Source organism: Emys orbicularis, chromosome 10, assembly GCF_028017835.1.
Source record: "Emys orbicularis isolate rEmyOrb1 chromosome 10, rEmyOrb1.hap1, whole genome shotgun sequence".
NCBI lineage: Eukaryota > Metazoa > Chordata > Testudines > Emydidae > Emys > Emys orbicularis.
Window position 1 is genome coordinate 86,357,422 of NC_088692.1, and position 26,612 is coordinate 86,384,033.

The 26,612-nt window shown below is 45.4% G+C and overlaps 1 protein-coding gene across 5 annotated transcripts in view; it reads left to right on the plus strand.

Moving 5' to 3' along the window:
* Window positions 1-26,612, plus strand: part of SMAD3 (SMAD family member 3) — a 107,128-nt gene that overhangs the window by 56,105 nt on the left and 24,411 nt on the right. The window contains exons 3-5 of one of the 5 annotated variants that reach the window (XM_065411598.1): window positions 10,908-10,934; window positions 22,158-22,173; window positions 23,868-23,903. The exons of 3 other annotated variants lie outside the window; for them this stretch is intronic. In XM_065411598.1, the coding sequence (XP_065267670.1) occupies window positions 10,908-10,934; window positions 22,158-22,173; window positions 23,868-23,903 (79 nt within the window). The remainder of the gene's footprint in view (window positions 1-10,907; window positions 10,935-22,157; window positions 22,174-23,867; window positions 23,904-26,612) is intronic. One more of the 5 variants, XM_065411599.1, reaches the window with a different exon arrangement.

Below are 26,612 nucleotides of genomic sequence, written 5' to 3' on the forward strand. Positions count from 1 at the left end.
TTCTTATTTCAGTGGCTATCTAGATTTATTGGCTTTGAGTTGTATGTCATTCATTCCAGTAGTATCTGAGCTCCTCATGATCTTTAATGCATCCTCAACACCCCTGTGTGGTAGAAAAGTCTGAGTAGCTTTGTTTTACAAGTGGCCATTGAGGACCAGAGAGACTAATGACTGCCCAGAATCACACAGGCAGTCTGTGGTGGAGCAGGAATTGAACCTGGGACTACTGAGTCAGAGTTTAGTGTCCTGACCAGGGGACCAACTTGCTTTGAAACTGGAGAAGTCTCTATTATTCCCTCACTTACACTGAATAAGGAATTTCCCCCTTCATTTTCATATTGAAAGTGGGGATGAGGAAGAAAGAGTGTAATTAACTGGAGCCTGGTCATCTTCCTATCTTTGTTTAGTGCACAGATAGAATGGTGCTTCAGCGAGAAAGCAGAGGTCAATAGTAATCTCTCCCTCCTTTTGCTTAGCTTCCTTTTTACTCCGTGTGTTAATTTTTGTTTTTAGAAGTCTTTAAAACTCTGCTACCTGCTTTCAGGACCCATGCTGTGTTGAGTCAGCATTTCTGTCACTGACAGAAAGGTGATGCTCCCACAGGTTCTGGTTTGTTTAAGGAAGGACAGATGGCAGCACTGTTGGTTGGTTGGTTTATTTATTTATTTAAATGATGAATTGGGGGCATCAGTGTGTGCAGTTCTGTTCCAGCAAAGGGAGAAGAATCTGTGTTTGCTCCAGCTAAGGCTGGAGTAGTGTGGCAAAGGGCCAGAGAAAAGACTCCACTACAGCCCTGCATCTTGGCCCTAGGGAGGGCTGTGGATTATTAGAAATTAATAGCCCACTGTGTGACTGGGGTCCATGTGTGTACAATGGTTAAAATTAGTGCTGGGCATTATGGAAGGTCTACATAAATGCAAAGTAGACCTTTGTTTTATTGTTAAATATGAATACAGAGACTGGATAGAATATACGCAGTAATGTCTCTGTGTGTTATCTGTGTATGTTACATTTTTAGGGTACAGCTAATATGACAAAATATTTGGTGATAGTATATTTGACTGCAAATTTTTGGTGGTCTGTTTTTTGCCTCATGTAACAGTTCATCTGAGGTTCAGCCAACAGTTAAGCAGTAACACTACATTTTACATGACATAGCCATAATGTTTATAGAAACAAGCCCTGCATTGCTTTTAATAAAATCATGGCCCCGTCTTACACATGTTGAGTTTGTGGTAAGCTGACTGCTGATGAATTCTTCAGACCAACAACATAACACACAGCATTATGAAGCAGTGGGAAATGTGGATGGTGCTACTAACTATAATAAATGTAACAGTCTGACTGTTGTTACTGTATCAATGCACATCTTCCCCCCCCTCCCCCTACATGCACCATCTTTGTTATAGTTGGGGAGAGACCCAAAATGCAATCCTTCCCCACTTTTATACTTCACTCAAGTACAATAAGAGCTGGAGTAAGGGGTCCGGTAAACATGAGCTACAATGGTCTGGGTAGAACATGTCCTCTTTCTGGGTAGGAACTGGACCAGAATTGTAGAACTTGCCACCAGCAGAGAGAGAAAAATGTGATCCACTAAGTGTGTGTGTGTGTGTGTGTGTGTGTGTGTATATATATATATATATATATATATATATATATATATATATATATATATATATATATATATATATATATATATATAATATCTGTTATTTCTGTTCCTTCTCAGCTGGTAGGAGAAATGGCTTCATTACTTTGTAGGGTTTTACTTCTATATATATATATATGGAAGTAAAACCCTACAAAGTAATGAAGCCATTTCTCCTACCAGCTGAGAAGGAACAGAAATAACAGTTAACTCTTTGTGTCTGTTTTGAAATACCTGGTTAGTGAGAAGAGACTGCAGAGGTGGGGAGGCCATATAAATACATAGATAATTGGACCCTGAGGAAGTTGTGTTACTGTTGTGAGTGGGAGACCAGGAGCTTTCAGTGGACACAGCACTGGGACAGAGCTGTGGAGGAATAATGACTTAAAGTGGCTGAAAGAGGACATGCCCTTCCCTTCTGCATAGGCTCAGCTATATGTCAATTGCTTTTTTATTCTTATTAATTATTTAACTGCCAGCAATGTGCTGTATGGGGTGCGTGTGTGGAAATAGACCATCCTTCTCCTGAGCTTTCCAGTCTAAATGATACAAGATAAGAGCCACTAGGAGACCCAGAGGAAGGTGCAACCATAGCATGTGTTCGTGTCTTCACTTTTTTTTTTTTTCAGTCCTTCTCCCTTGACTCTCCTCTCTTGTGTCAAGTTGGTGGTGGAGCTGGCAATTGATTGAATTGGGCATCCCAGAAGAAACAAGTTCATGAATAAGAGTCTGGTTTGTTGAGGTTGGGAGGGTGTTCTGGGCATTGGTGTACCATGGAAGAAAGACAGGAGTGGGAACACGAAACTAAGAGGAGGAGCATAATATGTATCCTGAGCAAGGTGAGAAGGATAGAAATCACAATAAGGGATGAGATCTCAGACATGGGGCACAGTAGAGTTCTTCAGGGCCTTGAAGATGAGGCCTTGAGCAGTTTTTAAAATTTATACCTCAGGGAAGATGATAGTAGTAGAGGGATGAGAAGGGGTGTTTGTTTGAAGGGACAGGAAGATAATTTTAGCAGCTGTGTTTTTGATGGGTTGGGGGGAGCAAAATAGTAATCTGGTGTGCCAGAGAGGAGGAGATTATATGAGATGGGAAATGTTTTAGCTGTTGTGAAAGAAAGGAATGGTCTGTTTTTTTTGTTTGTTTTTCTTCTGACTTTTATTTAAAAGAAAAAAAAATGTTGTGCAGGAATATGTATCAAAACTTGATAGCAGACTGAATGGACCCCCGGGGAGGGTGAATGAGAAACCCAGAAAAACTTCAGGAGGTGGAGTGAACAATGTTTGCATTAGAGGAAGTTTTAATAGCTTCCAGCACTGTATGTCATATTATGGCCCTGTGCATGCTGGAGTCAAACTCATGTTTCTTTGAGAGCATACTTGTGTCAGTTCCATTCTAGTGTGTGTGCACGCGTCCATGTGCACAGCCGTTGGAGACTTTTGCCTTAGCGGTATCCATAGGGTCAGCTGCGGCGCCCCTTGAGTGCCATGCTCATGCGTTGGTATATCAGGCGCCGCCGACCCTGTGCCCTCTACGTTCCTTCTTACTACCCCTGAAGGTTGGTCGGTTGTTTGGAGTGCCTTGTCTTGCATTGCAAGAGCATTAGTGGTTCTTTCAGCCCATTGTTCTGTCTTCTTTGTAGTTAGTTGTTAGATACTTAGTTCAGTCATTAAGTAAAGTGTTGGATAATAGTTTTAGTAGTTAGAGTTCCAGCTGGGACTTCCTCCCGGAGTGGGGCATGCTCCGTTCCCCAGGCTTTAAGCCAAGTTCATCGTGTACCCGGCCGATGCCCATTAGTGACCCCCACAGTAGCTGTTTGAAGTGTCTGGGGGGAGTCGCACAGAAAAAGCAAGTGCAGGATCTGCCAAAACTTTTGCCCTTGAACTCAAAAGGAACAGGATATCCGCTGAGGGCCCTCCTCATGGAGGTTGTGTTTGTTTTGCTTCAGAGCCCTCCTGATCAGACTCCATGCTTAGTACTTCGGTGTCGGCGCACAGCCACCACTGGCACCAGAATCCGCCTGGCACCATTTCCCCTCGCTGGTGCCCAAGAAGCGGCTGAAGCACAAGTTCCCATCGGCACTGCAGAACAAGGGGGCTTTGGGCAAAGGACCTGTGTTAGGCCACGTGGCCGCCTCAGAGCTACACAGAGGTACCGCTGTGGTCGGACCCCCTAGACCCGCCAGGGATCCGCCTTCCAGGAGTGGCAGGAGATCTCGGCCCCTCGTAGGGCCACCAGTGGCCAAGGAGCAAGTAGGCCAGCCGGTACTGCAGATGCCAGGCCAGGCGATGGACCTGGTTAAGGCGCAGACCTCTAAGGGCAAGCCGGTTATGGGACCTCCCTCTAAAGCAATGGAGTGTCCCTGGACCGCAGGCGTCGATCCCCGTCCCCGCAGCCTAGGACCCTGGTGCTGCGGCCTCGGTCTCCGGTTAGAAGACCCAGGTCCCTAACCAAGGTCGCCACCTACGAAGCATGAGACGCCCTAGGCATGACGTCAATCCCTGTACCCACGGTATCGCTGGGCCTCCTGTCAGAGATCGCCATGGCACAGATCCCCATCCCCTAAGTGGTCCCCCTGGCATCGATGCCCCTTGGTGTGGGATCGTTCCTGGTCATGGCACCGGTCTCCAACTCTCAGGTACTGCTCCTCGGGCAGGCACCACTCCTCACCCTTTCCTTACCGGTCGCCAGCGAGGGTCAGACAGCAGACTCAGGCATCTACAGCTCCATCCTGGTCGCCAGAAGGGCAGTGATCCAAGTCGGAGGGAGAGTTCAGCCCCTCAAGTAGGAGAAGCAAATTGCCAACAGCCTGCAAGATGGGCATGGCCCCAGCGGCAGCAGCATGGCAGCAGGGGCAGTAGCCCGCCCAGTAGCAGTACTGGAACCCATAGGATGCACCTATCATGCTGGTCCTGTACTCCCTCCATTCCTCTCAGACCGCATCGGACAAACTGCTGCCGGCACTGGAGCATAGTGCCGAGTCCTATGTGGGAACGTCGCAGCGGGCCCTAACGCCCAGTGAGCCGTCCCCTGGCAGACAAGGGGAAACTGCTCCTCCCCCTGAGGTACAGTCATCTTTGTCGTCTCTGGACGAGGCGATGGTGGCCCCCCTCACAGGCAAGCAGCGTCCCCTCCCCGCCCCCTGGTGACTTCAAAGAGCACCAGGCCCTGCTCAAAAGGGTGACTGCTAACCTGAACTTGGAGGTTGAGGGGCTAGCGGAGGTCCTGAAAATTGCCAAGTCGGTGTGGCAGGACCCCCTCGTCCATTCTGCCTACCTCCAGCAAAGAGGAAAAGAAATATTGTGTCCCGGCAAAGGGATTTGAATATCTGGTAGGCGTCCCTGGTAGTGTCGGCCGTCAACGAAAGAGACAGGCAGGGCCAGGCCAGTGGCAAACCCAAAAATAAAGACGCCAAGAGACTGGACTTGTTTGGCAGAAATATTTATTCAACAGCCAGCCTGCCATTTTGGGTGTCTCACCATCAGGTACAACTTCAGCTTGTAGGACTCCATCAGCAAGTTAAAGGAGGGCCTTCCGCAGGACCAAGCCCAGGAGTTTGCCACCTTACTAGACGAGGGCAAAGCAGTGGTGAGAGGCGCCCTCCAGATGGCCTGGGAAGCTACTTCCAGGGTGGTCTCCTATGCGGTGTTCATGAGGTGCAGCTCCTGGTTACTGTCCTCCAGGCTGTCCCAGGAGAGACAGACTGCCCTTCAGGATCTCCCATTTGAGGGAGCAAGGGCTCTTCTCGGAGCAACCGATGCACGGCTCCACGGCCTTAAAGACTCCCATGCCACCCTCTGGATCTTGGGCCTGCACACCCCTCAATAGGCTAGAAAGCTGTCCCGGCCTCCGCCTCTTCTGTCAAGGTCATGGGGTGTCCCCCGGTCCAGCTCCTACAAAAAGGAGAGACACAAGGGGTTTAAGCGATGGCACCCTTCATCTTCCCGCTCCTCTGCCTAGCCTGGGCCCTCCAGAGACCAGGGCAGCCTGAAATGGGCATTTTGAGGATGCGCCTGAGGACGGTGCCCCAGCCATTGCCCAGGATCCACCCCCCTGCTTTTTCCTCGACCGTCTATGCCCCTTCCTGTCGGCCTGGTCGTGGCTGACCTCGGACCATTGGATGCTTAACATAATTTCTTCGGACTACACTCTGCAATTCATGGCCGACCCTTCCTCCCTTCCCCGTCCCTCTTCAGGGACTCTTCTCATAAGCAACTACTTGTGCAAGAGGTCGAGAACCTCCGGTGCCGGGGGCAGTGGAGGAGATCCCTCCAGACATGAGAGGGAAAGGGTTCCTCAAGGGCTTTGAGCGCCTCTACCTGCACGTCAGGGACCCTGTTCCTCCATGGGACCTAAATCTCGTGTTATCCCAGCTCATGACACCCTTCTTCGAGCCTCTGGCTTCCTGTTCTCTCCTCCTCCTTTCTTGGAAGGTTGTGTTCTTGTTCGCAATAACTTCAGCCTGCAGGGTCTCTGAGATTAGGGCACTTACCTTGGAACCGTCCTGTACAGTCTTTCATATGGGCCAGGACATTTATCTGCCTGTCTTTTTTCAAAAGCCGCGTAAGTCGGAGGACGTGCTTCAGTTGCATTCCCTAGATGTCAGAAGGGCGCTAGCCTTCTACGTTGAATTGATCAAGCGATTCCGCAAATCTATGCAGCTTTTCGTTGCAGTGGCCAACAGAATGAAAGATCGTCCGGTGTCTGCTCAAAAACTTTCATCTTGGATCACCGCCTGCATTCGCTGCTGCTATTCGTAACTCCCTGGTCAACCAGGGTGCAAACCTCCTCGGCAGCTTTCCTAGCCCAGGTGCCTATCCAGGACATCTGTAGGGTGGCCACCTGGTCGTCCATCCACGCATTTGTCCAGCAGTCCCAGGATGATGCTGGTTTCAGTAGAGGAGTGTTGCAAGCTGCGACCATGAACTCCGAGCCCCCTCCGAGGATATTGCTCGTGAGTCACCTAGAATGGAATGGACATGAGCAACGCATCTCAAAGAACAACAGTTACAGAAGGTAACAGTTTTTTTTATTGTAACAGACCAGTGTTTAAACCCTGACACGCTATGAGCATGTTTTCCCTGGTCAATGTGCCAAGAGATTATTATTCTGAAAACTGAGTGCTTTAGAAAACTCTCCTCTGAGAGGAGAGTCTGTATAGCACAGATTTATAATATAGCTCTCAAGGTGACACAAACTCCCTACACATCTTAGAAACTTTTTAGTAATGATACTTAACAGTTATCACCGAATGATCTCAAAGCACTTTTATAAAGGTGATAAGGATTTTTACCTCCATCTCACAGATGGGGAGCTGAGGCACAGAGAGGTGAAAAGTGGATTTGCCCAAAGTCACACAGCAGGTCAGTGGTCGAGCTGGGAATAGAACCCAGGTCTCCTGGGCTCGTTCTCTCTCCACAGTACAACACTGCCTCTTGGTTTGTAACAATTCTCCTTAAACATGCTGTGTCTGGTGGGGTTCTGATCCCATTATGGACTGGGTCTCATTGGATATGGTTTCTCTGGAAGCAGCTAAAAGTGTTTCCAAAATTCCTATCTGTTTGAACAATGCTGCAGAGTCTGTGAACTCAGAGGTTAGGGAATGGAATAAAGAAAATGAAGGGGTGAAGGGTATGTTGAATGGGTCAAGCCATTCCGCAAATCTAGCATTTAATGTCTCATGGGGAGAGAGAGAGTTGGATTCTGTTTTTTGCAAAGCAGACAGTCTGTGCAGACTCTTAGTAAATAGACTTAGTGCTGTGAGGAGGACGTGTGACTGTGTATTTTAGAATGAGCAATTTCGTTTCATGGGGCTGTTTTTGAGGGTTGAGTGGGTGTGTGGACCAAAGGCTTAGTCACGGGGCGGGGGGGGGGAGGAGAGGGGAGGAGAAAAGCTGTCTTGACTTCTTTGCCCAAATATTTTTGCATAAGCTTGTCACTGCCATCACATTGTTTCCCTATTGTTTTCATTGTGTATGTCAATGCAGTTCTTTTCATTTAACAATGTAGAAACGAGCAGAGATTAAAGCAATGTGTGTAGATCGTATTCCCTCATGTACATTGTATCTCACAAATTAAGTTGGGACAGCCTTGGTCATTATTTAGGGGAGGTGTGAGTAGTGAGATCTCCCATCCAGGGAAGTCATCCTGATGAGTCAGTACGAGGCACTCTTCCCTCTGAGTCATTGCTGAACGAGGGACCTAGGAAGTGCACTGTGCTGTGGAAAAGGAGATGTAAAAATAAGGCTCTAATTGCTTGTTGCCATTATGTGCCTCATGGTGCTTTTAGCAGAAGTACACTGTGCCTTGGGCTCCTGTCTAAATTTCATCTTGGGTAATTATATTTTGCCTCCTAAGTTTCCCCTCCAGCTTCAGTCGGTTTCAGAGGTTGTGTTCTTCACTTCGTGCCCTAAACTGCTGCATAGTGTTTCTATAGGCTGTTTAACAGCTTCTAGGTTCTACCCCAGTCTTGACTGTATTTCAGTGATGAATTCATTGATTCTTCTATGTGTTTAGTTTACAAAGTATTTTGTGATTCCCAAGGGCTGAAAGATGAAGGGTAAATAGGAGGGAATGGTTATGGAGTATAAATTCAGTTTAGTAATTCTTTGTGAAATGAGCTTGGTTTGTGTATAGTTCCCAGAGGACAGGGGTCAACATCATGGAAACCACCACCAATGGCAGTAATTGGCAGTCAATGTGAACCCGTACCACTATGTGTACTCCTTTCAGGTCCAGGTTGAGGCAGTGGAAGAGCAGTCTTCTATTGTTACAGCCCATACTGTACTTGTGTGGATAAATAGGCTGCCAGTCTCCAAGACTGTCAGTCAGTATCTTTTACCAACATTAAAGCCCAGAAGGTTGCCTGTGCTAAGATGGGAATTCCACCTCTATGGGACCCTGTTTGTGGAGGCTCTGCCTGTGCTGTTGAGTAGGAACAGAGAGGATGAATGAATTACACTCCACAGCACCATCTGCTTGCAACCTGGCTACAATTCCACATGGCAGTCCGACTGGCTATGGACAGAGTTCTGAGCTGTATTAACTCCCCTGAGTCTCCTGAGGAGCTGTTGCTGGGGGGCACCAAAGGAAAAGGGCTTAAAAAAGGGGGGGCAAAATTAACAAAATCCCAGAAATATGGACTTTTCAAACTTTTTTTATAATTTTGCCGATAGGGCTGCCAATTTCCTGGACAAGCCAAGTCAGTGTTGCTCCCTATGCATCCTCATTTCCCCCATGTCTCCCCACCCTGCCAAATTTGACTGGGAATGATGTGAAGCTGGCACAGAAATAAAAAGCAGTTTTAAAACACACTCTGGCTTTTTCAGTACAAACTAATATTTACCAGCGAGTCTGCTTCCCCTTCTCCTCTGCAAGCTCTCGGAAGTCCTGGTTAGAAGCATTCATCCAGTGAGGTTCCCAGTACAGGTATTAAATAACATTCCTCTAGTTTTATGCAGTGTAGTTGTAACTGTGTCGATCCCAGGATTTTAGAGAGACAAGATGGGTGAGGTAATATATTTTATTGGACCAACTTCTGTTGGTGAGAGAGACAAGCTTTTGAGCCACACAAACAGAAATCGGTCCAATAAAAGATATTCCTTTAGTTTGGCAAGGATGGGGATGACAACAAGAAAGCTGCTTTAAATGTCTGTCTGTCTGACTTTTGATGCAGTTGATGTTTGCAGCTGTTCTGTGTGGAGGCCTCATGGAAAAGTTTGGAAAAACATTTAATTTAGGAACAATCTGCCTTTGTTGGCCTGCAGGTAGGGTGGCTCTTTGTGGCAGGACTAGGAGGGTTGTTTTTCAGTGTGTGTATTTGTTTTTTTAATCGGCTCTTCCCTGGGTTTTAATTACTAATGACATTTGCATTAATATGGAATATTTTGTTTCTTATGAGCTCAACTCTTCTGGTTGCTTGTTCCCAATTAATCCCTTGTATCTGATGTCAGCTGACACCCGTGGCAGGTGCCAGTGAAGACAAAATCCTTGACAAGAAAGGATAGACTTAATTTGCTAATGATATGCCCAGGCCTCAGTGTTTTCATAAAATATTATTCATGCCCCTCATTGCCCCCCTCATTCTCCACATTAGTTACTCTTAGCTTGAGAAATTCTGCATCTTACACCACATCTGTTACCACTAAAGAAAAAGATTTTGGAGTCACTGTGGATAATTCTCTGGAAACCTGAGCTCAGTGTGCAGCTAACAGAACCGTAGGAACTATTAGGGAAGGGATAGAAAATAAACACTTTTTATAAATCCATGGTGTGCCCACACCTGGAATACTGCATGCAGTTCTGGTCAGCCCATCTCAAAAAAGATATAGTGAAACTGGAAAAGGTTCAGAGAAGGGCTATAAAGATTATCAAGAGTAAAAAGGAGACCCCGGGCAGCATGGACTTTGCAGGAGGAGCGATGCCAAGCAGCTGTAGAGGACTTGGGGTATGTCTACACTACAGGATTAATTCGAATTTATATAATTCGAATTTAGGAAACCGATTTTGTAAATTCGAATGTATTCGGCCACACTAGGCACCATTAATTCGGTGGTTTGCGTCCAAGCTACCATAGTATCATCGATTTCCAGAGCGTTGCATTGTGGGTAGCTTTTACATAGCTATCCCATAGTTCCCGCAGTCTCCACCCCCCTTGGAATTCTGGGTTGAGACCCCAGTGCATGATGGGGCAAAAAACATTGTCGCAGGTAGTTCTGGGTACAGCCTCCCCCTCCCTCCCTGAAAGCAACGGCAGACAACCATTTCGCGCCTTTTTTCCTGAGTGAACTCTGCAGACTCCATTCTGCATCAAGCATGGATCCCGTTGTGCTCCAGAACGCAGTCTCGAACATTATAAACACCTCGCGCTTTCTCGTGGAGTTTATGCTTACACAGGACCAGAAAAAAGAGGCGAGGAGGAGGAGGAGGCGGCGATTGCAGCGCAGCGACCAGCGTGATGAGGACATGGACACGGACACAGAATTCTCTGAGACCGCGGGCCCCGGTGCTTTGGAGATTATGATGTTAATGGGCCAGGTTATAGGCTTTGAACGCCGATTCTGGGCCCGGGAAACAAGCACAGACTGGTGGGACCGCATAGTGTTGCAGGTGTGGGACGATTCCCAGTGGCTGAGAAACTTTCGCATGCGTAAGGGCACTTTCATGGAACTTTGTGACTTGCTTTCCCCTGCCCTGAAGCGCCAGAATACCAAGATGAGAGCAGCCCTCACAGTTGAGAAGCGAGTGGCGATAGCCCTGTGGAAGCTTGCAACGCCAGACAGCTACCGGTCAGTCGGGAATCAATTTGGAGTGGGCAAATCTACTGTGGGGGCTGCTGTGATGCAAGTAGCCAAAGCAATCACGGAGGTGCTGCTACGAAAGGTAGTGACTCTGGGAAATGTGCAGGTCATAGTGGATGGCTTTGCTGCAATGGGATTCCCTAACTGTGGTGGGGCAATAGATGGAACCCATATTCCTATCTTGGCACCGGAGCACCAGGGTACCCAGTACATAAACCGCAAGGGGTACTTCTCAATGGTGCTGCAAGCACTTGTGGATCACAAGGGACGTTTCACCAACATCCATGTGGGCTGGCCGGGAAGGGTTCATGACGCTCGCGTCTTCAGGAACACCAATCTGTTTAAACGGCTGCAGCAAGGGACTTATTTTCCGGACCAGAAAATAACCGTGGGGGATGTTGAAATGCCAATTGTTATTCTTGGGGACCCAGCCTACCCCTTAATGCCATGGCTCATGAAGCCATACACAGGCAGCCTGGACAGGAGTCAGGAGTTGTTCAACTACAGGCTGAGCAAGTGCAGAATGGTGGTAGAATGTGCATTTGGCCGTTTAAAAGGTCGCTGGCGATCCTTATTGACTCGCTCAGACCTCAGCCAAACCAATATCCCCATTGTTATTACTGCTTGCTGTGTGCTTCACAATCTCTGTGAGAGCAAGGGGGAGACCTTTATGGCAGGGTGGGAGGCTGAGGCAAATCGCCTGGCTGCTGATTACTCGCAGCCAGACACCAGGGCGATTAGAAGAGCACACGATGAAGCGCTGCGCATTAGGGAAGCTTTGAAAACCAGTTTCATGACTGGCCAGGCTACAGTGTGAAATTTATGTTTGTTTATCCTTCCTGAAAACCCGCCCCCTTTATTGACTCATTCTCTGTAAGGAACCCACCCTCCCCCTTCCCCCAGCTTGCTTTCAAAGGAAATAAAGTCACCATTGTTTAAAAATCATTTATTCTTTATTAATTGATTATAAAAAGAGGGAGAGAACCTGAGTGGGGTTTGGGAGGAGGATCAGCGGGAAGGAAAAGCCCAGTAAAAAAAGGTTAAGAAAATGGCAGCCTTTTGCTTGGGCTGTCCACTGGGGTGGAATGGGAGGGTGTACGGAGCCTCCCCCCCCGTGTTCTTACACATCTGGGTGTGGAGGCTATGGAAAATGGTGAGGAGGTAGGGGGGTTATACAGGGGCTGTAGCGGCACAGAACCTGAGTGGGGTTTGGGAGGAGGATCAGCGGGAAGGAAAAGCCCAGTAAAAAAAGGTTAAGAAAATGGCAGCCTTTTGCTTGGGCTGTCCACTGGGGTGGAATGGGAGGGTGTACGGAGCCTCCCCCCCCGTGTTCTTACACATCTGGGTGTGGAGGCTATGGAAAATGGTGAGGAGGTAGGGGGGTTATACAGGGGCTGTAGCGGCACAGAACCTGAGTGGGGTTTGGGAGGAGGATCTGCGGGAAGGAAAAGCCCAGTAAAAAAAGGTTAAAAAAATGGCAGCCTTTTGCTTGGGCTGTCCACTGGGGTGGAATGGGAGGGTGTACGGAGCCTCCCCCCCCGTGTTCTTACACGTCTGGGTGTGGAGGCTATGGAACATGGTGAGGAGGTAGGGGGGTTATACAGGGGCTGTAGCGGCACTCGGTTCTCCAGCAGCCGTTCCTGAAGCTCCACCAGACGCCGGAGCATGTCTGTTTGCTCACGCAGCAGCCCCAGCGTTGCTTCCCGACTCCTCTGATCTTCCTGCCGCCACCTCTCATCTCGAGCGTCTCTCCTCTCCTCACGTTGGTCCCTTCTGTCCTCACGTTGGTCCCTCATGTCCTCACGTTGGTCCCTCCTGTCCTCACGGTCACTGGCTTCTTTCCTATACTTGCAAACCGTCTCCTTCCACTCATTCAGATGAGCTCTTTCATTCCTGGTGAATTGCATGATTTCGGAAAACATCTCTTCTCTCGTTTTTTTTTTACGACGCCTTATCTGGGATAGCCTTCGGGAAGGAGGAGGGAGGCTTGAAACATTTGCACCTGCTGGAGGGAGTGAAAAAAGGAGAGAATTTTTTTAAAAGATACATTTTTCAGAACAATGCTTATACTCTTTCACGGTGTATACTATTCACATTACATAGCACATGTGATTTCTGTGCAAGGTCGCATTTTGCCTCTTAATATTGAGTGCCTGTGGCTTTGCTGCTAGAGATCACAGACGCAGGTCGGGGCAACAGAATTCACCTTGCATGCTGCCATGGTAAGCCACTGTCTTTAGGCTTCTGCGCCCTGCTTTCCCACATACCAAGCAAAGCCCGTTGTGCTGCAGTTTTCCTGTTAGCTTGTTTTCTGCTGCTGAAGGTTAACACCCCCCCCCCCATCCAATTCTCTGGGATGAGTGCTTTATCCCTCCCCCCACCGCGTGGCTGGTATCAGGGAAGATCCCTGCAGGAACCAAACTAACACCCCCCCCCCACCCGCCATGAATTCTCTGGGATGAGTGCTTTATCCCTCCCCCCACCGCGTGGCTGGTATCAGGGAAGATCCCTGCAGGAACCAAACTAACACCCCCCCCCCCACCCGCCATGAATTCTCTGGGATGAGTGCTTTATCCCTCCCCCCACCGCGTGGCTGGTATCAGGGAAGATCCCTGCAGGAACCAAACTAACACCCCCCACCCCCCCACCCGCCATGAATTCTCTGGGATGAGTGCTTTATCCCTCCCCCCACCGCCTGGCTGGTATCAGGGAAGATCCCTGCTAGCAAAACGCGAAAAGCTCTGGGCCAATCCTCCCCCCCCCCCCTTGCACTTGGCTAAATGCAGGGAAGGATTTCTTTTCAGCCACAGGCAAACAGCCCAGTAGGAACGGCCACCTCAGTCCCCTTAATTAAATTCCCTTATTTCAACCAGGTTACCCTAAGCGATATCACTCTCCTGAGGATTACACAGCAAGATAAAGAACGGATGTTGCTTGAATGCCAGCAAACACCGGGACCATACGCTGCCAGGCTCTGTCAGGCAATGATACCAGATTACTTGCTACTAGCATGGCGTGGTCAAGTGTCCTACCATGGAGGACGGAATAAGGCTGCACTGCCCAGAAACCTTGTGGCAAGGCTTTTGGAGTACCTCCAGGAGAGCTTCATGGAGATGTCCCTGGAGGATTTCCGCTCCATCCCCAGACATGTTAACAGACTTTTCCAGTAGCTGTACTGGCTGCGAATGCATCCCAAGTGCTCAGGGCAAATTAATCATTAAAAATGCTTGCTTTTAAACCATGTTTTATATTTTAAAAGGTAAACTCACCTGAGGTCCCTTCCATGGGGTCATGGTCTTGGGTGCTGGCTTGGGAGGCTTGGGAGGGTACTTCAGTCAGGGTGAGAAACAGTTCCTGGCTGTTGGGGAGAACGGAGAGCTGGGTGCTCTCTGCCAGCTCGTCCTCCTCCTCCTCCTCTTCCCCTTCCGCGGAATCATCAGGTGTACCTGATGAGATTATCCCCAGCTCGGAATCCACAGTCAGAGGTGGGGTAGTGGTGGCGGCCCCCCCTAGAAATGCATTTAGCTCAGCGTAGAAGCGGCATGTCCGCGGCTCTGACCCGGAGCGACCGTTTGCCTCCTTTGCTTTTTGATAGGCTTGTCTGAGCTCCTTGACTTTCACGCGGCACTGATCTGTGTCCCTATTGTGGCCTCTCTCCATCATGCCCTTGGAAATTTTTTCATAAGTTTTGGCATTTCGTCTTTTCGAACGCAGTTCAGCTAGCACTGAATCCTCTCCCCATATAGAGATCAAATCCAGTACCTCCTGTACGGTCCATGCTGGTGCTCTTTTTCGATTATCAGCCTGCATGGTTACCTGTGCTGATGAGCTCTCTGTGGTCACCTGTGCTCTCCACGCTGTGCAAACAGGAAATGAAATTCAAATGTTCCCGGGGCTTTTCCTGTCCACCTGGCCAGTGCATGCGAGTTCAGATTGCTGGCCAGAGCGGTCACAATGGTGCACTGTGGGATAGCTCCTGGAGGCCAATAACATCGAATTGCGGCCACACTAACGCTAATTCAAATTGACAAATTCGATTTTGGCGCTACTCCGCTCGTCGGGGTGGAGTACAGAAATCGAATTAAAGGGCCCTTTAATTCGAATTAAATGGCTTCGTTGTGTGGACGGGTCAAGCGTTAATTCGAATTAAGGCAGCTAAATCCGAATTAAAGTCGTAGTGTAGACCAGGCCTTGGAGTGGGAGGAGGGCTGAGGCAATGCAGACACAGAACCTGTTTGCTTCTGCAGCATCCGCCCGAATCCCTGTAGTTATCAAAGGATGGATCAGTTTTGGGGGCTGAACTCCTGAGGGTGGGGTGCTTCCCCACCACACTCCCCGAAGCAAGGGGAATTTTTCATAGAATGAAAGCCTCTTTCTGTGTTTCCTGCCTCATGTACGTGTGTAACCTCTGTAGCAGTTGGTAGGACCCTTCATGTTGAAATTCCTTGTGTTTGGGCTCAATAGCATTTAAGCATTAATAAGCCAGGATATACTGATGTGGCATAAAACAGAAAGTGCAACATTAAGTGAACATTTCTTTGTTTCTTTGATCTGTTGTATTTTGTCATCAATTGAAATGTAATTTATTGCTTCTTTAAATACGTTATATCAGGAGTGTCAGACTCTTAGGGGAGAGGGTCAAATTCTATTTATAATTTATGGTCCATGGGCTGAAGTATAAATTCAGGGCTATGTATGGAACAGTATAAGAATGGCCATACTGGGTCAGATTAATAGTCTATCTAGCCTAGTATCCTGTCTTCTAACAGTGGCCAGTGCCAGATACTTCAGAGGGATTGAACATAACAATGCAATTACTGAGTGATCCATCCCCTGTCATCCAGTCCCAGCTTCTGTCAGTCACCAATTTAAGGACATCCAGAGCATGGGGTTGTGTCCCTGACCATCTTGCCAAATGGCCTCTCATCCATGAATTGTTATGCAGTGTAGTTGTAGCTATGTCAGTTCCAGGATACTAGAGATACAAGATGGGTGAGGTAATATCTTTTATTGGACCAACTTCTGTTGATGAGAGAGCATACCTCACCCAGTGCACTAAATGCCCCCATAACAACTATGTGGGTGAAACCAGACAATCACTACGCTCTCAAATGAACTCACACTGGAAAATAAGAAAAAAATGCTGTATCACCTGTGGTTGAACACTTTCCACAGAGCAATCAGTCTACATCTGACCAATCAGTCCTCATCCTCAAAGGAAACCTGCACAACACTTTCAAAAGATGAGTTTGGGAGCTTAAATTCATTATTGTGCTAGACACTAAAAATCATTGACTGAACAGAGACACTGGATTTATGGGTTATTACAACAATCTGTAACCCATTAACCCTCTCTATTTGCCCTATGATTGCAGAGGTATCAATGGGCCACTCTATCTTGAATGGTCCCTTACAGTATGTGCTAACTTACTATTTAAGCTAAACAATATGTTCCACCTTGCATTTTGTTATGATGCTGGGAGTACCTTTCCCAGACCTGAAGAAGAGAGTTTTTGAGCCACAAAGAGCGCTCTCTCTCTCTCTCTCTCTCTCTCTCTCACCAACAGAAAAGATATGACCTCACCCATCCAGTCTGTCTAAATACCCTCCATGAACTTATCTATTCTCCATCTCCAGCTGAACTCCTACTGCTGTCAATGGGGAGTTTACACAAAGATCAACTACAGTACTGCCAACCCCGAATGTTACAAAATCAGAAGTCAGACCCCAAAAAACTGAGACTGGTTTAACAAATCATGAGATTTGAAAGAAAAAAACCCCCACATTTATTATTCTCTTTCTGCTGTTTGAACCTTTAGGATACACAGGGGATAAATTTTCGTTATTTTTCTCTGCAACCGTTAGAGCTAGCAATTGACTCTCCTCCCCACCCACCAATGAAAGCTAAGGCTATGTCTACACTAGCACCTTTTGTCGATATGTCATAAGTGAGCGACATAAGTTACACTAACAGACGCACCGGTGTGGACAATGGTGTGGAAATAGCTATCGCTACTCGTTGGGGATGGTTTAATTATGTCAACGGGAAGGCTCTCTTCCCTTGGCACAGAGCAGCCTCATGGGACATTTTACAGCAGTGCAGCTGCATCGGTAGCTGTTCCACTGTAAAAGCTCTCTAGTGTAGACATGGCCTGAGATTCTCATATGTTCACATAACTCAGTAGCTGAAGCTTTAAGATTTTGGATGCCCACCATGGAGTCACACTGCTGTAAAAATCCCACTGGATGGATCTCTGCACCCTTTGCACAATGAAGAATAGGGAAATATATGTGTGCATACTTGAAAATTTCCTTTCTTCAAGTAACAAAGTCCAAATATCCAGCCCACCCTGAAGACAAACAGAATAGAGATGGAAATTGACATCCAAAGATTTGGGTTTGTTTCGTTAGGGGAACTTTCCTGTGCACTGCAGTAGGAGAAATTACCAGGCTTTTTCATCTAAGTATATTCCACAGACTCTGTAACTGAACTTCCACAGTAAGGATAATTATCTCAACTAGGGGGAACTTAAGGGCCTTATCTGCTGTCAGTGACTGACGGTCTGGTTCTGCCCCCAAGCTGTAAGCAGGGTGAAATACCTGTTACCTGTGAACCTCATCTCTTGAAGAAAGGAAATTTTCAGGTAAGCAGAGATAACTTTTCCTACTTTTTGATAAAGCAGCTATTTGTGGAAAATGTGTCCATTTCAGCTGAAATTTTATGCACCTATTTCCTGCAATTAATACTACCCAAGTATTGAATAGTCAGCTTTTTTCCATATTCAAGTATAAGTCACAAAACTCAACTCTGCCTTCCCCAAGCCTCACCCCTGCATAGACTTTCTGAATTTACCAGATCCTTCTCTTAAGAAAAATACCCTTGCTCATTACTATACATTGAGCTTTGCCTAATCTGCTAGAGTTTTTAAAACATCCTACTTTTAGAAGTGTGCTGTAATACTTAGCTGTAAGAGAGAAAAAATTATGAAGATTCTTTGTTTTTGCTCTTGTGGTCTTGAGTCCCACATCTCACTAGTAATTACAAAGGCAAGAGATTGTAAAATGTTAACTTTTGTGGACTCGTAACAAGATTTCATCTGAGAGCTGCAGAGTTCCCCCTTTTTACGTTTATTTGTGAAACTAGATTTCTCCTGCATTGATGGTGAGTCATAATTGAGGAAGTTGGAGCTGTAAAATTAACACAACTGGCCTTTTCACCTCCCCATCCCATGCTCTTTCATACATGCAGGCACTTGCTCTTAACTCTTTGGAAACTTCAAGGCTTGTTTTGGTAGTGTGAGGCAGTTCTTTATCATCTGGTTTATCTGACCAGAGAGGGAAGTCTGTGAGAATCTTCTCTGTGATGAAGCGTGCAGTCTACACACAGGAAATGATTCATCCAAAACTGATTCATTAACAACTTGGTGAAGACCAGAGTGAGCTGGAAGATGGGAAAACTCATTTGGAAAAGAAGAAAGAGGTGGTTAATTGCTGGTCTGATTCTTGCTTTGCTGGGGGAAAATTGCTTAAAATGAAATGACTAAAGATTCTGTAAAAATAACAGGAGTACTTGTGGCACCTTAGAGACTAACAAATTTATTAGAGCATAAGCTTTCGTGGGCTACAGCCCACTTCTTCGGATGTAATCACTTTTTTTTTTTTTAATTTGGAAAAAAGAGCAAGTTGTTGACTTGTAAAAGCAAACTAATTCCATTAAAATGGCCAGGGAGTTGCTTTTGTAACTCCACTCGTGAATAGCTCCATTAGCTCAAAGGGATTATTTGCATGAGTAAAGTTAAGTACATGCATAAGTATTTGTGGGATCAAGCCCCATGTTTGCGATGCATTTTAGTTCATATGAATTATGCAGATAGTTGGACATCTGTGTTGCTTTTTAAAGCTGCTTGAGAACGAAGATAACGTAGAGCAGGTGAGATTTGGGGTAAAACTTTCAAAGGCACCTGAGTAATGAAGGCCCAGTGACTTTCAATTAAACGTAAGCTCCTAAATGCGTATGTCATTCTTGAAAATGGGATGTAGGCACTTCGGAACATTTTACCCTTGATCTATTACTCAGTCCAAGAAAAAAGGTTTGGCTCAGAAAATCAGATTTTTAAATAACTAATTTTCAAACTGAAAGGGAAGCTGTGACACTTTTTTTGGACCATATAATAAAATAACAGCAATAAAGCTCAAGTAGCCGCAAACTAATCCAAAAAAGATAGAGGCTGTTGTATAGTGCATTTTTAGTTATATCTATTATAAAGCACATGTGTTCTCTGCACCAAACACCAAAGTGTTTCCATAGGAAAGGTTGGATAAATTCCAACTCGATAGAACACACAAACACTTATTTGAGGAGTTGGTTCCTAACAACCATATGCTGCTCTCAGCCTTGACGTTCCCATTGAAAACAGTGGGAATTGCACAAGTAGCGGGGAATGGTCCAGGGCCTTAAAATTGTCATTGTAGTGATACTGCTAATCGCCCACCCATCCTTTCTATTTTAAACAGCCTGTGTGTTTGAGGTAACAATTTTCTCCATCAGTTGAAAACTAGGCAATGTAGCAATTTCTTTTTCAGTGCTTAGCGTGCATATTAATCCTTGGATTCTGTTTTGCTTCGGACTTCTTAAGGAAATATCCTCAGCTGGCGTAAATTGTCCTAGCTCCATTGACTTCAGGGGAGCTAGGACAATTTACACCAGCTGAAGATTTGCCCCTGAGTGTTTAAATAGTAAGAAATTTTAGGGCCAGATCCTCAGTTGGTGTAAATAAGTATAGCAGCATTGGAAGTCATTGGATCTGTGCTGATTTACAGCAGCTTAAGATCTGGTCCTTAAATTTTTGTCAGCTAGGTAGTGTTATTGTGTAGGCATATTACACAGCCCTCCTTTTAAAGACTTTTGTGTTGAATGCACCAAGTATTATGCAAAATGCTTTGAGTCGTCTTGACATTTCCCCCCCCTGCCTTATGGAACTTTCCCTCATGGCCTGTAAACATAGCCATCAGTATGCCTGGACCCTCCCTTGACAGAATAAGCCTGTTGGTGCAGGTGGGATGAGAGTGCATACTTTCAGGAGTTTGAGGCTGGCGTTAGACCCGTGATTTTGGGAGGTAATGGTGAGCTTTGGCTCATTCATTAAAGTGCTTTCAAAGAGGGATATGCCTTTTTGAGAGACAACTTCTCACTGTGTCTAGTTCTCCCCACTTCAGCCTCCATCAGTCCAACATACAAATAAATTTAAATGAGTCTGGTGCAGAGCTTGGTAAATAAACACAATTAAAACAGTAAAAAGATCAGGGCTGTTCAGAAGTATTGTACCTAAAGTTAAGATATTAGAAAAATGTACTAAATGTCAGGTTTGCCTGAGGGGAGTTCAGTCACACAAGAGACTGTAGATGGAGATCTGAAATTTGTGTTTGCATTTTCTTTTGTTGATATTTTATTTGATATTTTAAATATATTTTAAAATCTTGTGTTTAAAAAAAAAAAAAGAAAACAACGAAAACTGGAACATTTTAAGCCTTTCTGGATGCAATTTCCATCTTCTTCCCCTACTCTGTGCCAATTTCTACATGTGGAAAGCATGGTAGATTTTTAAATGATCACTTACTGGGTAAAATAAAATTTGCTTTTTGCAATTAAAAGTATTTGTGGTTTGTTAACTTTCTTGATTCCTAATAACTGGCAACCATGGGCTGCCCCAAGTTAGAGCCGTTTATGAAACAGCAGCAAAGGGGCAAATTCAAAAGCATTGTGTGCTAGCTTAACTGCATAGTTCTCAGTTACAGTCATTAGATGCTGAGTGTCTACAGCACTGTGTGCTGCTTGGGAAATGTGCCCCCGTGTTCCCAAAGGTTAATGCTATATTTTGAGATCTACAATCTTCTCTGCAGTATATATTCTACTGGACAATGAATTCAACCCAGGAAGTGTATAGATCTATTAATTGGGAAGTTCAAAGCCAGAGTCCATAGTTATATCAGCCCTAAATTAGCATCTTTGGGCCTGATGCTGTATAAGGAATGTAGGATTGGACCCCTAGATTATGTCTCACTGATGTTGCTGTCTAGCAGTGGAGGAAGGTGGAAAAATAGATAAACATATAATATATATAATATATTTTTAAAAATTAATACATAAAAATTGACTCCAGGAAAGAAGGCTGTGTATGTCTGTCACCTTATGCCATCAGTGTAGCACATTACATACCAAAGTGGCACAAACAATAAAGAGATTAATAAACAGTACTGTGGAAAAACTGTTAGGATATAGCCATCAGGTAGTGAAATGAGCAAGATATAGCTACAGCCTTAAAGAAAATTAAATTAAGAATTGCCTGTTGAATGGATGCCAGCATGGAAAACAAAGTAGGTGCAGCTCAGTGATCAACCATCTTCACAACAGAAGATTAATTTAACAAAGTAACAATGGACAGACAGTTTATGGTAAACCAATAAAACATGCTGATGTCTGAATCCGAAATTGGACATTGAAAAATAAGGTCCCAAGGCCCCTGCTAAAGCGTTTAGCATTGCTGGAAGCTTACTAAATGACTCATGCTGTCATAATCTGATCCTGACATCACCTTTGTGTGCTGTACTTCTTTAGCTGTTGACCAGAAAAAACAAGAACCAAATACCAAAATCAAGACTAGCACATTTCAAAGGGTAATGAAGACTCTGGGAGATAAAATATGCAAAGGACAGCTTGACTGTTCCTGTAGTGTCAAGCAGGCTGCAACTGATGTGCAAACAAAATGGCCTGTGAGGTCAGAGGGAATGGAATTCTCTTACCATCCTTCAAAATCTTGGCCTCTGGTATGGCAGCCCCAGTAGGTAGCATTCCCTCTGCACAGGATCTCCTGGCCAGCTGATACATGTAGTTGTGCCACCCATTGGCTGTGACCCTGTGCAGTGTTATGAATTAAGACCCACAGAAAACTGCATAGTGACACCCCGAAGGTGCAGTAATCCTGTGTGGGCTCTAGACTGTGTCGCCTGCCACCCCTTCACACCGTTAACTGCACTGGTTCTGCTGCCTTTTGCAGCAAATTTAAAAGGACTGCTAATGGTCAGAGGCTTTGTACCTAAAGAACATTTAACAGATCAACAAAATATATGACGTGTCAGATGAGTGGGTCTGTATTTACCCCAGGGATATTTTTTCTGATTCAGGAGGAGGAGTGTTCAGTGGGAAGAGCAAGATGAATGGGAGTTTCTTAGGCTATGGCTACACTACGACTTCTGTTGGCATAGCTTATGTTGTGCAGTGTGTGAATAAACTACCCCTTGAGTGACCTAATTTATGCTGACATAAGCAGTCGTGTGCACAGTGCTATGTCAGCAGGAGAGATTCTGCCACCGACATGGCTTCTGCTGTTCACGGAGGTGGTTTTATTATGCCAGTGGGAGAGCTCTGTCCTGTTAGAATAGAGTGTCTTCACCAGAGATGGTGCAGCAGCACAGCTGCGCCACTGCAGTGCTGTACATGTAGACATTCCTTTAGATAGACCTAGGTGCAAATAAGAGAGATGGTTACCAGTAGGAAATAACTCTGAGGTTATAGAAAGAGAGTTGTGATCTTGAGACAGCACTGAGTGTAAGAAACTCCTGAGAGCTAATACTGGCTCTGACACTGACTCATGTTTGGCCTTGGGAAAATCACTTCACCTCCATCATTTCAATTTTCACATCTTTGAAATGGGAGTAACAAATACATAATTTCCCCACAAAGATGTAATAAGGATTAATTCTATGTTTGTCAGGTAGTCAGAAGTGCTAACTAGAAGCAGTATTAATTTATTATTAGATTCCTATATGCTTGTGCACATATAATATATCAACATTGCAAGCCTTAACAGAATACGTTTACTCCCGTTTCTAGAAATTGAGTAATATCATTGTTAAGCTGAATCACATGTTGGAAAGTTTAGAGATGCTGAGCAAATTGAGGAGAAAGAAATGGCAAGGGATCAACTATTGAATTACAAATGTGCTGCATTGGTCATTTTTTATTCAGTGTTGCTCATTTGGCCAGTATTCAGGGAAAGTTGAGATTTTATCCAACTTTTCTGTGAAACTCTATGGATATTTCAGGTCTCTGCAAACAAAAGCCAGATTTTTCTATGTGAATAAATGCTTACTTTCCTGGAGTACACCCGGTGTGCGGCCAGTAAGGAGCTACTTATCCTGTTTGGTGCTTAACAGAAAAACACAACCTGTCGATATAATTCTTGGTAATGGTGCATTTTAAAAGCATACTGACAAGCCACTTGTCATTTTAAAAACAGACTTCTGCTCTCTGCTTTTAATAAGAACCCCTTGGAAGCTTGGGACTTAAATAATTTTTCTTTTTCCACCCTCACCCTTTTCATTCCGCATGCACGCTGGTTTGTTATTGTACAGTTTGGTAGTTAGATTTGGTTTGTATTTATTTGTTGTAAGGAGTACTGGAGCATTTGGCTTTTTCGGAAGATGAGGAGAATGGATATAAGTGTTATGCACTTTGCAAATGAGAGTGTGTATGTGTGGCAAGGAGGGGGAGTGTTGTGCAGGATGGACTCAAAGTAGGCCAAATTTTGAACTTAGCCACCCTGACAGTAATCTCACTACAACTGTGCATCATGTGTAGTACTAAGCACTGCTGACTTTTGTTTGCTTTAAAGGGATTGAATTTGCCCTGACCAATAATTGTAGGGTAGATGGTTGAAGGAAAGGATTGAATAATCCAGTCCGTTTTTTTAAAGACAAACCTGAAAATGCTAAATGAGGAAAAGTGGAAATGACAGCGGTCCCACTCCTGAAAGGTGCTGAGTCCTCCTGTGAGGTGGGACGCATGCTCAGTTTTCACTGACTTCAGGGGGTAAGAGGGCGTTCAGCATCTCACAATGAAGAGAACAATTTAATAGCACAACCACATTTTATGCATTAGTCCTCCAAACCAAGTTCCCATTCTGCAGTGCAACATTCTCCTACTCACTGCTCAACTTTTGCAGAGTTTACTTAGTCAGCAGAAAGCTATAGCGGGTTGGGGAAAATATTTACTTTAGGTGTTTTCTTTAGTTTACCACCAAAACTCATTACTGCCCCATACTTTTGGGGCAGCAAATAGCTTGGATACAGTTTGAAGTAACACTTTCTTGAGTCCAGTAGACTTTCTCAATTGTGTAACAAAAGGGAATCTGAACAACATAAAAACTATGGGGTCATTCTTAAATCTGTTTAGTCTAAAATATTACTTCTGGTGATGCCGCTGGGCAGTTGTGTTAACTGTAACTTATGCTCTTCTTCAAGCATACAAATGTAATGACTGTATTCTGGAATCTAGATCTCATTTCCCTCATTTGGTATTTTACCACCTATGACTGATTATTAGATGACTGATATGATCCATGGGGGAAACATCTCGGTCCATTCTCAAGTTCACATGTATCACCGTCACTTATTCTTCTATTGCTGCCTCTGAATACACACTGGCTATGTTGGGTAGACCAAAATGTGCTGCTCCTGGGCAACAGCCTGGAATAACCACATAAAGCTCCACCTTTAAAATGTCTGCGTCATATGAGACTTTTGTTTCCACATCCTTTGCTGCTTAGTCCCACCACACAATTTTGGGACACTTGACAGGTTCAGCTGCAGCCAATGGTAGGAAACATAATTTCCTGCCACAGGAAATGGTACTGCAGTTGGAGAAAATCACCCAACATTACAACCTCATTTAAGGAGCTTGAGCACTGAAAGAAGATCCTGTCAAGTAGCCATGGGTGTGGAACAGTATCCCGGCTGGCATCAAGTCAATCTACAAGTGGAGAGCTGCTCAACTGAGGCTGGTTAAATGGAAGATGAGGGAGCAGCTTAGCAGAGAACTGGAGAAGGGCCACGATGGACACTTGTCTTCACTTCAGTTGTGAATATATTTGCCGTGACAATGGCCACTGTGGTTGAGATTTGGATGCCCAAATGCCTTAGGCAGCTTTGGAAAATCTCAGGCTTAGAGTTGAGGTTACGGTTTATGAATGGTGACTGGTGGGGATGGGGAGAGGGAGATTTCGCACCTGCTTAGTGGAGAGATCTACTCTGTGTGTGTGTGTGTGTGTGTGTGTGTGTGTGTGTGTGTGTGTGTGTGTGAGAGAGAGAGAGAGAGAGAGAGAGAGAAATCTGCTTACTCGGGTTGTCAGTAAACTTCCATTGAGTATGGTAATCAGGCTCCCATGTTCCAGTTACTGCCTCAGTTTCGGTGCTTCAGCCTCCAAATATCCTTCCATATCAACCAAGCAGAACTCTACTTAGTACAAACCAGGAATGCCTCAGGCTGCAGACCTCCTATGCTGGAAAGCATTGTTAAATAAGCAAGCTAAAAAACAAAAGGCTTTGTGTTGTTGCAGTTAGCTGTTCCAAAAGCCACTGCCTTTTTCTAGTCATTGACATCTGCTCCTGCTAGTTGGCACCATGTGTTCCTTCCAACCCTTTTACAGAAAGGAGCATCTTGGAGAAATACTTGAAGATGCATTACAGCATTATCTGTGTCCTGGTGCGTTCAAATTGGATGAAAGTAGCACAGGGAGAAGACTCACACAGAGCTTGCGGTGCCACAGGAGGATAGAAATTCTAATGATTAACTCCTCCCATCTGGGTCACAAATGTAATCACTTCCCCACCACGCATCATAGTATCATCCAAGCACTGAGGGGAGGATATACGGGTAATCTTCTCCTCAGTCCTGCTTCTTTTGGTAGTGAGACTTGCCTCTATCCTATCATGGCAGGGACCATGGAGATCTATCGATCTATCGATCTATCGATCTATCTCATAGAGCTGGAAGGGACCCCTGAAAGGTCATCGAGTCCAGCCCCCTGCCTTCACTAGCAGGACCAAGTACTGATTTTTGCCCCAGATCCCTAAGTGGCCCCCTCAAGGATTGAATTCACAACCCTGGGTTTAGCAAGCCAATGCTCAAACCACTGAGCTATCCCTCCCCCCAAAGAAAAGCTCGTGCCTAACGAGCCTTCTTTTATGTTTGCACAGCACCTAGCACGCTATGGGTGCTGCCAGAAACTAGTAATAAATAATAATCTAGATAAAAACAAAATGGAAGCCAACGGTGCATTGAGTATATTTCTTTTGCATGAGCAACTTAGACCAGTGTAGCAGGATTTTAATTGAATGAATGTTGTTTGGATCATTCCAGTGCATCACATGGCGAGATGCTAAGCAGATTGTGGTAGCTTACTGAGCAGCATGTTTATAGCCCAGTAAACCCCTCAGTCATAAGAAAATAGGAATTGGCATGCTGGATCAGTCCCTCTAGTCTGGTATCCCATCTCAGACAGTGTCCAGTATCAGATGGGGCAACAGAAGACGCAAGCCTGCCCTACAACCCAGCTGGCGTTCTTCCCAAGAAGACACCAGTGGGGCTGTTTCATCCCAAATCCCTTTGCAGAGAGGCTGAAGAGAGATTTCACAAGAATGAAAATATAATTAACCCATAGGAGTGTTTTGTGCATATCTTAATTCTTCCTCTATCGCCTTTCATTATTACTGTGTTCTGAAATAAAATGTATTCTGCTCTGTTTCAAAAGGTTTTCCTTAGATAAAACCCTTGACTGGTCCATCTCTCCTCCTTTCCTATCACAGAAATAGCACTCAGATTG